At 29.2% G+C, this 13,995-nt stretch overlaps 1 protein-coding gene across 5 annotated transcripts; it reads right to left on the reverse strand.

Moving 5' to 3' along the window:
- Window positions 1-730: 730 nt before the first annotated feature.
- LOC122520522 (carnitine O-palmitoyltransferase 1, liver isoform) lies at window positions 731-13,198 on the reverse strand. Of its 5 annotated transcripts, XM_043640582.1 has the most exons (16): window positions 12,785-13,198; window positions 5,474-5,637; window positions 5,269-5,405; window positions 4,893-5,169; window positions 4,312-4,635; window positions 3,990-4,189; window positions 3,662-3,866; window positions 3,469-3,576; window positions 3,355-3,380; window positions 2,902-2,964; window positions 2,258-2,320; window positions 1,871-1,985; window positions 1,520-1,789; window positions 1,283-1,432; window positions 990-1,199; window positions 731-884 (listed from the first exon to the last, which is right to left on the reverse strand). In XM_043640582.1, the coding sequence occupies exons 2-16, from the start codon at window positions 5,612-5,614 to the stop codon at window positions 780-782; spliced, it is 2,394 nt and encodes a 797-aa protein (XP_043496517.1). In that variant the 5' UTR covers window positions 5,615-5,637; window positions 12,785-13,198; the 3' UTR covers window positions 731-779. The 5 variants fall into 5 exon arrangements, with proteins under 5 accessions (XP_043496517.1, XP_043496513.1, XP_043496514.1 ...); XM_043640578.1 differs by lacking the exon at window positions 2,902-2,964; XM_043640579.1 differs by lacking the exon at window positions 2,258-2,320.
- Window positions 13,199-13,995: the final 797 nt, after the last annotated feature.

A 13,995-nucleotide genomic window follows, 5' to 3' on the forward strand; every position in this document is an offset into this window, starting at 1 on the left:
TGATAGGTTGCAGATATTAGTTTATGGCATTCTTAAATATATTTAATTATACTAAAAGTTGATATGATCACATAATATTTCAGGCATTTGTATTGTTTCTTTTATGCGAGCAATAAATGTTATAGAGTTCTCGATTAAAATACAATTTAGTCCAAAGTTAAGTTCGAATAGTATTTGATGTATTAAAGACAGTCATGTATTGATAAATTATGATAATCACTATAAGAATAGCATATTAAAACTGTAACTGTTGTAATCAACGAAGCGAATATTTAATGTGAATAAATGTGAAAATAAAAGATTAAATATTTTGTGGTTTCAATATAAATGCGATTGCATTATTTATCATTTTGTTGTTTAAATGTATTATAAAAATTTTAATGCTTAGCACATTTATTTAAGCATTTTGATGATGTCCTGTTTTAAAATTCTATATAAAAGAATTGTGTATAGAAAAGTTAAAATATATATATATATATATTGTAGTTTTGTATCATTGATGTGAACAACATTAAAGATATATAAAAAAAACTATTCCATAGCAAAATATAATAAATCATTGATCGAAAAAGAGCAAATTCTTTCTTTTTTCTTTTTATACAAATGCCCTATTATATAGTTACCTTGTAACAATTACTCGTATAAAAATAATAAAGAGTACAAATTTGCATGTATTCAATGTAAACTCTTTAAAATATTAGGAATTAAATTTTGATATACTTTGTAACAGTTTTTGATGTGTGCTTCATAGCCTTTTGACGCACCAATAAATAAATTCCTTATGTAGAACCATTCTTGTGCTGTTGAGCTTTCTTCCTTTCTAAAAGCAATGTCTTCATATCGGCAAATGCCTTTTCTATTTCTTGTGCAAATCTAACTGCATCCTATTCAAAATGTATAACCAGTATAATGATTAATTTAGAAAATAACTTTTTTATCAGTTCATTCATGTCTGATTAGTAATTTAATATTTGATTATTATACATTACCGTTACTAATGAGCTGCGTTTACTAGAAATATGAAAGAATATAACGTCTTCTCCAGCAATAATGTAAGAAACCCCATAACCATCATCGGCAACAGGTCCAAATCCACCGCCGGCAGAAATACAATTGGGAAATTTTTTCAAATCTAATTTGGAAGTTTGACCGTGCGGAGTTTGAGACGTAGATAATCGCCAAGGTTCACTTAAGACTTCCTAAATAATTTTTTGTTCACTTTATCACTACATTTTTTATATATAATTTCATATTGTTATTGAAATATTCTTATATCAAATACCTTCAAAAATGGAGAATCTACTTCAAGATATTTAGACACTACGTATAAACAGAAAAGATGTCTGTCTATACCCTTGCCACACATAGCATCCTGACAATTTTTTTGATGCCGTTGTCCTGCTGCTTGTAATAATTTATACTTTTCGTCTAGCTGTAATATAAATACAATTGTTGTTCATGTTTCTTTTATTTTTGTTTTCAAGTAGAAACCGATAAGACTTAATTATATTTATCTTACAGTTGAATTTTTATCTTCCATAGATTTGACCCATGCAGCAGATTCAATGGTGCACGGTCTAACGGTTTCTGTTCTACCTTCGCGAAATAGTCTTGTCATGGAAGCCTCGTAAGTGAGATTAAATTTTCCAGCATCGCGATAATACGCTAATTGTAATGCCATTTGTATATATGCATCTGGCGACATTGAACTGGCTTTCATAAAACCTTTACCATAATTGTCGTGAACATAAATACGCAATTCAATATCATTTATTAATTTCTGTACAATCTATGAATAAAAATGAGTAATCAATAATTTCTCATATGTATGATTATAAGCGTTTGTACGTGTTTATTATTGATTGAATACCTCGTTAGAATGATTTATAGATTCTATACATTTGGAAGACAAATCCCATTGGAGTCGGGTAGGTATCGGTGGTACAAATTCTGGAGTACCTGCGTTGGTTCCATCTGGTTTGTATCTGATAGATAAATAACAGTTTCAACTAAGGAGTATTATTTAAATATAATTATTTTACAACCTACAAATTAAAGCAATTCTTTTAGAACAGTAATAATAAAAATTACATATTTAACGGAGATAAAAAATAGATAATTATTAGGTTGTTTGTTAGTCATACACATTTACCAAACAATTAAAAAACATGAAAAAGCACAATTAACAAACGTGGGTCGTTAGTGGAGTTATTTTTAATATAGCATAAATAAAATCCAAACATAAAAAAAGAATTACCCTGTCTCCAAAGTACTAGCAATAACATATTCCCAGAGAGATCCCATAACGGGTGCATCAGCCCTAAGAAGCAGAAGATAAAAATATGAATAAATAAATTAACATATATTTTTTGGATCACTCCTTTACCGTCAAGTACTCATCGGTGATTCTTTAGAGATCGAAACAAAGAAATAATAAGACATCCATAGTTCCTCCAATCTTTCATGTTAACAAATTATATAGAATTTTTTACCAAATTCAATCATTTGAATATTTATTTTAGTCTTTCGTTAGTATTAACGAATGCTAAGTATAAAATTATTTTATTCCAAGGAGAGAATATTCTGTTACCTTAATTTTTATTATATATTCTTTTAATACTTTGTAATATTATATTAAAAGTAATAAAGATATTTCAAGTATACAAGTTAGGTGAAATATTTTTGATAATATTTGTACCAAACAAGATCCGTTCCATGATATTTTTTTAAAAACAAAGATAAACACTTAAATATAACAAATAAGTTTTTTTGGTTTATACAAAGCAAAAAGTATCACCAATACCTAATAAAATATTACCAACACCAAGCCAAGCATTGAAAGAAAAAATAATACAGATATAAAACATTTATAAACCATTCAGTTCGAATTAAAGTTCTTACTCTCGTTGGACTTCTTCGTATATTAACAATTCCCAGAAATGGGCCATCACCGCAGCATCTGCCCTGCAGTACTTATTGTTTACATATCTCAGAATAAAATTTACTAAAGTAAATATAATTTGATAAATATTCATGCAATTGCATGATAATATTATTTCTGCACATTGCAAAGATTCTTATATTAAATTAAATTATTATCAATTTGATCTGTGAAACTCATTAGACAAAATAATTTTTTTGCATGAAATTATAATAATCAAAAAAAGAAATGAAATCAAAGACTGAAGAAACGTTATACGAGGAATAAATAATAACAAACAAAGTACAAATGTAAAAAATGAGTAAAGACTATCATTTAAGTTTCAATCTCCTTATCATCATTGAGGCACGGACAGTTTGTCACGTAATTATTATTCGTGCCTGATGTATTTTTCTACATAAAAAACAACTTACCAAGAATGTTCTGCGTTAAAGCCGATCTGTAAAATATATAATCAAACAGTTAAAGTAGATACACTTACGATTTTACGACTTTATAAGTTTTGTTAGCAAAATCGTATCTCTTACCCTTCCATTACTTCCAATGCATAAAGTAAAAGACTTGTCGAACCACCTATCGTAGCCTTTACCGTGTAACAAAATTTGACCATAATTATCTAATTTTTCAGGATGTTGCTAGAAATAGAAAATCATTGTATTAACATTTAATTAAAGAGATATTTGTGAAATGTTTATATTTAATGAAATTATTGTTACTCACAGTGTCGTATTCGTATGGAATATCATCTAAGGTAACAAAGAATGCTGCTTTCTCAATTGTATCTAAAGAAATTTTATTTACTCCTTTCGAGAAATATTCATTTCTGGCTTCTGCCCAAGGTTTTCTTTCTCCAGCTGTTAATGCAGCTAGTTTTTCTTCGCTTTCCGCTGGTTCAGATTTGTCGTTCAAAATTTGTTGAATTTGTCTAAAGACAATGAACATTTATCAATTATAATGAATTTCGATTAGAACAAAATATAAATAATATAATCTAATTATTTTTGAATATATATATATATATATATATACATATATAAAAGGCCCTTACAATTCTATTTCGCAAGGTAAAAGGATTCTATTTTTGTAATAAATAAGGACTTTGAAATATTTTCCTTTGTGATATACAACTATGTGCTTGGAGTCTTGATAATGAATTATTTTATCTGTTTCAATACCAGGAATTCTTGTAGTATTAAATAATCTTTCATATTGCCAGGAACATAAAGGAATAATACCTTGCAATAAAATCTAAAAAACAAAACAAAACAACAAAACAAAGCAAAATATAATAATCTCGAATGAAACGTAATATCTTAAATATGAAACATAAGAATTTTTTTTCTTTTTTCAAATTATAATATAGTATTTACCGGTTCGAGTTGTTGACGTTCGATGAGCCGCCTATATTGCAAGCAAAAATGAATAGTGCTAGCAGCGCGTGCAGCTTGATTTGTAGTTGGATGCATGAGAATAGCATCTATTCCATAAAAATTAGAATTTATAACGAGCGGAGATCTACCTCGAAGGTAAACATATTCTTCCCACCAATCGGATACGTAATTGGTAGACCACCAAGACTTAAGTATTAAGTATCGTTGAAGTTTCACGCCTATACCATTTTGAAATTCTTTAGCTAATCTTTCCATACGAGTATAATTTTCATCGTCCAATAGTGGTTTGACACTACGAAGGTACTGTTAGGAAAAATAAATAATACATTAATTTTACCGTATACAATGATAATTGTAAATTATTATTCATATGCAATTGATTAAGAAGCTTTCTCGAATTCGCCTCGATAAGAATTTTTTCTTTTATTTTGATTTTACTTTTTTCCTAAAAATTTCCTCGTTCGAATTGTCGATTCGAGGTATAATCTTTTTCCCATGTCATTCATTATTTAACATTATTTAATGGATAGTATAAGGAAAAAAGCATAACATTATCTAACCCGTCTCATAGTATCCTCTACCGAAGGAAGAGGCAGTCGAGGCAGCGAACCTTGAAAGCTATAAAGCATGGGCTTGTGCCAACCAGAAAGAAGTTTTACGAGTATGAGCCATATCTTAGTCATTTTGGAAAGTTTTTTATTTTTCCCTCTTAACTCGTACATCCAGCCCTTATAAATCAGAAGCAATTTCAATATGTATCGTAAGGTGTATATGACGATCAACCACAAAAGTAAGCTGATTACAAATGAACCAGCGATGTGTGCGGGTATAGAAGAACTAAAATACGAAAGATCAAAAGTAAAAAAACAAGTCAATGAAATAGGACATTATTATTTCTTGTAACATTAATAATTAAATGAAAATAATAAAACTTACCCGGAAAGATATGGTGCAACTTTACCAACGAGATCGTAAGGAACTTTGTATCCAGCGAAATGAATCGCGGTGACAATAATAACGGTAAGCCATAAGCTTCCCAACGGCGCAGGATATACACCACTCTTCAAGTTATTCTAAAATGTAAAAAATAAATCAAATTAATTTCTATCCAACATTATAGATCATTTTCTCTTCGACTTACCATAAATCTAAAGAATCTCTTTTTCCAAGACCGTACACCGGACAACCAAACGAGATTTAGTACCTCACGGTCAAAGTTCACGTCAAAACCTTCGTGGGTGATGGAAAAACTGAATGCGACGGCTGAATGAGCTTCCGCCATTTTGGTATCACCTTTCTACGCTTCTGAAAAGGCATAAAATCTTCTTAAATGAATGGACGGAAAAACAAAAATGACGCGTTTCCGTCGACGAAAGCTAATACCGAGGTAAATTATCGGTCACATCCTTGCACGGTAAAAGCTCATTGCGACGAAATTGCACCATCGAGAGGATGAAGATGCAACAGGGTGAATGGAGACGAAGCAGTTGACCTTAGTTAAAGTCACAATTATAGTGGATCTGACACGATCGCACGTATAATATATATATATATATATATATACGTGTTATACGTGTATGCGTGTGTACGTGTGCGAATAATGTGCGCGCGTGCATCCGCGAGGAGGATTGCACAACAAAAGTTAGAACTAGTGAAGAACAATGTCAGGCAAAAATAAAGTTTGCTATATCGTAACGCGTCTTAGATTGTATCGATTAATTGTATTTATCTACGATTTGATAGATATAACAATGCGTAGCTTGATAATCGAATAAGGAATAGGTTTAGAATGAATAGTACAAATATGACACATACTCTCTCTCTCTCTCTTAATGGTTCTTTACTTTGGAATGAGAGTTTGCTTCGTAAAAAAAAAAAGAAAAAAAAGATAAAAAAGAAATAAAAAAACAAAAAAATAAAAACGTTTAAAATTAATTTTTAATACCAGCCACATATACACATATATATATATATATATATATATGATACTTGCCGCCAATGTTTAAAGCTAAGAACGGAAGTAAGTTTTTCTTGAGGAAAAAAAAAGATACCTGCGTTATCAAGGCCGCGTATTCGATGATTAAAGGAATTAAGTTTTGTGATCGAGACAACGCAGCTTGAACTTTGATCGAGACTTTAGTTGTCGTCATCGTCGTCTAACCAACGGCCGTCGTCTTTCTTCTTTCCCCTCTAACACTCTTCGTTATAAATTGAAATACACACGCGCGTAGACGGCGCATGCGCATTTCGAGATAAAAGAGGCGCGTCGGCGGCGAGAAGGACCCCGTGATCAAAATAAAAACTAAAAAAGTGTCTTATTCCCTATATTATGTTGTTATTAAATGTCTCTTCGCACGGCACCTGTATATTTAGATTTCGCAATAATAAACGATAAGAAATAAACCAAGGATTGGAGAGTACAATATTGGTATAAATAATAAACAAATAAACAATCGTATAGTTATTATACGGTGCTTTACAAAATAGCATCAAAACAAGTTGGGTTGTTTCAACGCGAAAGGATACTTTAAGAAATTTAAAACTTTTTCAAGAGAGAGAAAGAGAGAAAGAGATGAGAACACGGTCGAATGAATGATACGCGATGCACGTTGAACCGATCGTATTAAATTGTTACGTAATAATGGGTGTACACTAAATACAACGAATCACGTCTCACGAACACAACTACAATACGAACATTATTATATTTATCATATATACTCGTTACGATGATGACGTTTTTTCAACTGTCTGCTACCACTTGCAGCATTTTGTTATTTGCTCGTTGGTACCTGTGTCGTATAAATTAAGACAATGAATTTATTTGCTTGTTTTCTTTACCCTCCCTTTTACCCCTCTCCCCCTCTCCAATTCCAATCTCTTTCATTGTTTGTATTTTTATTTACTTTCGAGTAGTTTGTTTTTTTCTTTTCTTTTATGTTTCAACGATATGAACGTTTGGACAGATAACAAAAAAAGATGATAAATAAATGTTTTGCATTGTTTAACGAAAGAAAAAATAAAAATAAGACAAAACGAAACAAAACGAGCTTGGATTTTTAACGACTGCGTGGAATTTAAATTCGTGTCTCTCAACCTAGTCTGAAAGTATCCAACACATGTAGGATAACGTTACGACTTTCCACAAGTTACGAGTGAAAGTTCGTATGAAATTAATCCCCATACCTCGAACGATTTTATACTACTGTAACAACGTTCTCCAACACTGCTCAAGTAGACTGTTACTTTTCTTATTTTATACTTTTTTAATAATGACGACTTACAGTAATATGGTTACGATTCAAAGTCCGTAGAACATTTATCAACGTATAACAAGCGTATAATTTTTTATATCTACTAATGTATAGTAGGAAAAAATTTTATCTGTAAAATGGTATCAGGTATAATTACAAAATAATCTAAAAATATATTTTATATTATTTACCCCTTTATTATTTATTTTGTTTTCTCGAGTATATTTTTGTAATTATTTTATTTTAAAATAATCAAATCGAATAATTGTGTGCATTACTTATTCTACACATTTGAATTATCTATGTACGTCATAACGTTATAGACTATCTTTTTAGCAATAAGGAAAATATATTTCATATTTTAATAATTTTGCAATTCATTTTATGCTTTTTACATACGTCATAGCGTGTCATTATCAACGCATAATATATGCGTATTACTGCAGCGTTATTTACATTGTAAAAAAGTTAAACTTTAGACGATAAAAATACAAATGACGAAGAATAATTGAACTTTATTTTATTTTATTCTTTTGATATCTAGCAAAAATATAATTGATTATAAGAGTAATAACATGTATATCTTTCATTAGGATAAGCGATTGAAACTATATCATAAAATATTTCACAACGGGCAATGTTCAACCCATACGCATAATACGTAACGTTAAAACGAGTAGGTCAAGCACGTGTTTAATATTTTTTGTTTGTACGTATGATGATGTGTCTATATGTTCTTATCGATTCAATATCGCATAAGTAACGCTTACGCGATAATTATTTATCTTTCCGACAAATTCTTTCGTTTTTTTCGAACTAATTTCGAATCATGTTGTCGTTTCCTTCCTTTTGAAAATAGAATCCCCAAGAGATTTGAACAAATCGACAAAAATCGTTGCCAACGAATCGTCGATCGTGTCTAATAAAATGATAAAGAAAAAGAAAAAGAAAAAAAATAATCGAGCTTTGAAATACCGAAAAAGAAAGTTCCAGGAACAGCAAAGCAGGGATTCGCTTATCTGACATTTATAATATCTTGTTTATACGATCAATCATCGATCGATGATATTGCGAAGTGTTAACGTCCACTAATGTAAGGACAAAATATTTATGAGAGAAACTCGTGTTAATTTTATTCCCAATATGGAATTAATTAACACGCATGTATTTTTAGGCATAATAAATATTTATAACATGTGGCTGATGCGCAATAGTACTTTTCCACGTGGATTACATTTTGTTCAAAGGTTTGATTATCTAACAGTTTAAAAGAAAACATTATAGATGCATTTCATTTAATCGTGGAAACAAATTCAAAGTGATTCAGAATAAAAAATAATGATTTTGTTATTATTTTTTTCTTCCCTCGTTTATTTTTTTCAACTTTCTAACTTTGCGAAACGAATTAGTTAGTTAATCGTTTTATTTTATTCATTTGATATTAATGTATCGGATTTGTTGATCGAACTACTGACTAACACATATTGTCTAACATATTGACGATATACGCGCATAATAAATTTATTTTATACGAGTGTACGAATTTGGTTGATTATTTTTTTTATTCTTTTGTTAAACGAACATTCGATTAATTGTTGAAAATTATTTTATAATAAAATTTCGATTATATATATATATAAATTATATTAACATTTTTTCTAATGCATATCAACATTCTTATGCGATGAACGTTTCTAATCATGACAAGAGAAACTCGACTAGGATTTAACTTTCACGTTATTTTTAATCTTATAATAATAATTTTAATGCTTCCAGACGATTTATATAAATGGTATAATTTTTATTATTATCAATGAATTATAATGAAATGCTATATAATTTTGTGTGAATGATTAAATAAGACTATATGCTCGAAGAAATATTTTTGTATGTTTATTTTATTGTTTACAGAACGTACTCGTTTTTGCGTTTTTCGATTACTGTATAAATCGGTTTGATTTTGAAAGATAAAAATATGGAGAATTTTTGAGTGTACTTAAAATTAAACTTCTACAAAGATTAAAGAAACACGTCAATTTGAAATGAAAATAATCACGAGTCTCGAATGAATGTAATAGAAAAAATGCGTTGTGTATTATGTACGATAAATAAATGACTTTGGAAAATATACGTCATGATTGTTAGATTACTGTTAAAGGTACAGACCTAAACGAGCAGCATTTGATCAGCTGATAGTTCCATATAAATCCTAAGATTATTCATTCAAATATTAACAGACTGTTAGTTGAGTGACAATGAAAAGAGAATTAATGAGAAAACAAAAAAAAATGTTCAATTTACGATAAAGTAACAGGAATAAAATAATGAAACATTGTAAGGATTGTAATGGTCAGAATTAATTTGGTTCTTATCATTCGAATAGATTTCATCTCAGAATTTGATATATGTAAAATTAAAATATTTGTTTACTTAAAATTAAAAATAAATTGACATTTATATTACCAACGATCAATATTAATAATTTATTCATTTATAATTTAATTATTTAGTTAACGTTAAAAAGCAAATTATTATAATTAAATGTTAACTTTTTTTTTGTATGTTTTTCTTTCAACTCTTGCTCGTAAACAGTTTATTTTAAATTTTATTAAATTTTTATGATAAATTATTTGCATTATTGATAATGTTGTAAATATACAAATTAGATGCACAAGGTTACGACTTTTACGACCCGGAAAAAAAACAATCGCAATATTTTATTATAATGATATGCTATTAATATTCAGCATGAAGATAATATAATTTATGACAAATAAGAACTTTCAGAATACGAATTTCACATAATTTAACATTGACAATCAATCACTCAATTTCTTTTACTGAATTACTAATTATCAAAAAAATTTTAATACACAGAAATCAGATTGTTATACTATTCAATATGGTAATCATGTTGTTTAAAACGAGACAATATGACATAGTATCGAATATCGTTTGCTCATTTGGGTAATAATTTATGCTAATAAGATAAATATTATATTTAAAAAAAAAAAAGATAAAACGTTTAGTTTAAAATTAGACGTTACGTACAAAAATATATTTGAGATGTTCTTTCTATTTTCTTTTTTAAATAAAATATTATTAATAAAATACGAGGTTCGATTAAACGAAAATTGTTTCTTCTATGCTCAAAATTGATAAACTCATTCACGTATTTACGTAAAGTCGTTCGCAAATTCAAATATTTGCAAAGAATGTTATTATCCGTAGAATTAAATAGATTGTAGAGATGTTTTTGATCTTTTTTTATCGGGATCGTAGACAAATATTGAATATACTTGATAAAGCGAAATTGAATCTTTTATCTTTTGCTTCCGAAATGTCGAAGAAACTCGATCGATCCTTCGATCGATTAGAAGAAATATAATCTAATAATAAGTTGAATCATTCCGACACTAACAAGATGATTATTTATCTTTCCTGCGTTGGATTATTTTCATCGATTCAATAACCTTATCGATTATTATAAAGAATATTATCTTTCTACATTATCTTATTTTTTAAATTCAGTTCCTAATTCGATTGCGCGATTATTTTTCTCGTTTTATTATTTTTATTTCTTTTTGTATGAATAATATGTTCTCAATAAATTGAAAAATATATTACAGACGATTATCTCAAAAATTGATGTTGGATCTTTCGTTTAAAAAAATATACGAGCTGAATATAGAAATCATTTCATAATTTTTATCAGATTATAATTACTGTTCGTTCAGAATTCCGGTTTCAGCGGGACTAGCGGTACTTTTTCAAGAAATAAAAATAATCATATGTGAGTTTGTGTGCGACGAAACTATGAATTATTTATGTAAAAAAGCGTATTCGATCCAATTAATTAAAAAAAAACAGAAGAAAGAAATAATGTCTTGATTTCTAAGTTGTAAAAATTGGTCACCTTATTAATATAAAAATATTCAAATAGTTTGCATGTGTGGCTTCGAAAGGAAATGTTTTTTGTTTTTTTTTTTCAAACTTATTGCATACGTTAACATTTTAATAATTTAATCGGGTTAAAAATTGATTAATGTTAAATATTAATAAATACAGCTGAACACATATTTTCAACTCTTTAACAAATTTCTAACGTCATTGTAACGACTTAAGCAGGTAGTCGAATTTCCGTACACATATTCACTTAGAATATTGTTTGTCATCGTTAAATATCAGCGATAAATAAAAAAGAAAAATGAAACACCTTATATTTCTGTAATTTAACTCTTTCAACCGTGGCTGACAATGAGTGGAAAAAATAAAAAAGTAAAATTGTTCAAAAGTTTCTCAACATTTTTACTTGGGAGAAATACAAAATTATGAACAAACAAATAATCGATTAATTGATCTACCAGTTCTCTATTTTTTATTTTCCCCTAGAATTCGTTAAAAAAAAGTAATTGATCGTTAATGGAAAAACACGAATGATTTAGTAACGATAATAAGCAAAAAAGTTAACAACAAGTAATAAATTTGTATTTAATTTACATGCAATAATATTATATTCAATTGTTACTGTAATAAAAAGAGTTACTGTAATAAAGAAAATCAAGATGTTACTGTAATAAAAAAAAAGAGAGAAAAAAAAAAAACCAGGAATATAGATATTTTAGTTTTGCGTGAAATTCGTCATCGTGCAAATACTTGCAGTAAGTAAGTATTCAGGTAGAATTTGTCCGACCTTTCTTTTTTTTTTATTCTTTATTTGTTTTATTATCCAACTTAAAAAGATGAGTGAGAGAGAGAGAGAGAGAGAGGGGGGGCGGAAAGAGGAAAAGGAATAAGTATACGATGTAGATAAAGATGGAGAAGTGAAACGCGAAGGGAAAAGTAACGGCGCGAAGGAAGACGGGCTTTCTATTGGTTGCCACTTTGGTCAGGTCGAGAGAAAAGACGACACGAAGCAGCAGCTTGCAACAAGCAAGTTATGTAGTCGTATATACAACACACATCCTCCTCTCATCCTCGTTCCTCGTTCAGATGAGAGCAAGCGTTTCAAAAAAATTATCACGCTTTTTCTAATATTAGATACGCTCTTCCATGTTCGTTCTCGTTCGTTGTTCTCTCTTTCTCTCTCTCTCTATCTCTATCTCTGTCTCTGTCTCTCTCTCTCTCTCTTTCTCTCTCTTTATTTTCTCCTCTTGTTTTATGACGACGGAATAAATTCGCATAATTTTTATACATACCGAACTGAAAAACGATGTAACGATGACCCCTTTCTCTTTCTTTCTCTCTCTCTCTCTTTCTCTCTTTCTTTTTCTTCCACGTACCAAAAAGCGATGAACGAGAATGGTTCCCCTTGATATTTACGAATAACGACAGAAATTAACACAACTTTGAACAAATACGAAATAGTACAGTTATATCGAAATACGTTATCGGATTTATTTTCTTTTGTTTGTTTTTTTTTTATTGTAATCAAAAACGCGAATTTTTGTTAAAAACTTTGTTTTCTTTTTACGGAAGAGACACGTTGGATATAATACGACTAATGCGATATATCGAACAAACCACAGCAATGCCAGGCACAACCGTAGATCGCGTAGTACCGAACGCCACTGACTCCGATGTAGCGAGTGTCGAAAGAACGCTCTCCGCGAATAGCCGAACGTTTACGGAAATGTACGATTTACACCTGAAGACTGTACGACTACAATTTCGCATATATGAGAATGTTTTAGTATTTTTACACTATCAATGACACCTATTACGTACGTACGTAGTGTAGTAATAGTAGTAGTAGTAGTAGTATAACTACATGCACATCTAAATATGTTTACTTTAGTGGTTTTCCATTCTCACTAATGATCTGTCTACTTATGTTTTGCGAAATACATAAATATGCTCTATATGATCCTAAACGCAGGATCGTATTTTATAGGTTTTTTCATGTCCCTATATTGTTCGGATAATTATCTTGTTTTTATTAAACATTGCTCGCGCGCATGCGCGAATGTTATCGTAGATAAAAAATATTTTAATATCTTTGTAATTAACATCTTGTTTACGTATAAATTATTTACATAGAATTCAAAATTCTAATACAATATTAATGTAAGAATTCGTATTTAAGAGATTTTTGTATTATTATTAATATTAATATCGCAAACAAAATCAAATTTGATAAAGATTTGTTGCACATTTTTGTCGTACATTTGTTATAAAGTTTTCAAAAGTAAATTCGTGATATTTGGTTTATCATTATTTGACATAAATTAAGTAGTAATTAGCTTTATTTCTTTAAGCAACTTTTCAGATTTTTATTACAGTCTTAGGAAAGTTACGTGCGCTTTTTTATTCTTTTCCGGAGTGGATCTTGCTACTATGTTTCTTGCGGCTTCTTTTATAAGATCAGTGTCTATATGTACATATACATATATATGTTATTACACAATAT

Source organism: Polistes fuscatus, unplaced genomic scaffold (genome assembly GCF_010416935.1).
Source record: "Polistes fuscatus isolate 324 unplaced genomic scaffold, CU_Pfus_HIC Scaffold4, whole genome shotgun sequence".
In the NCBI taxonomy this organism is placed as follows: domain Eukaryota; kingdom Metazoa; phylum Arthropoda; class Insecta; order Hymenoptera; family Vespidae; genus Polistes; species Polistes fuscatus.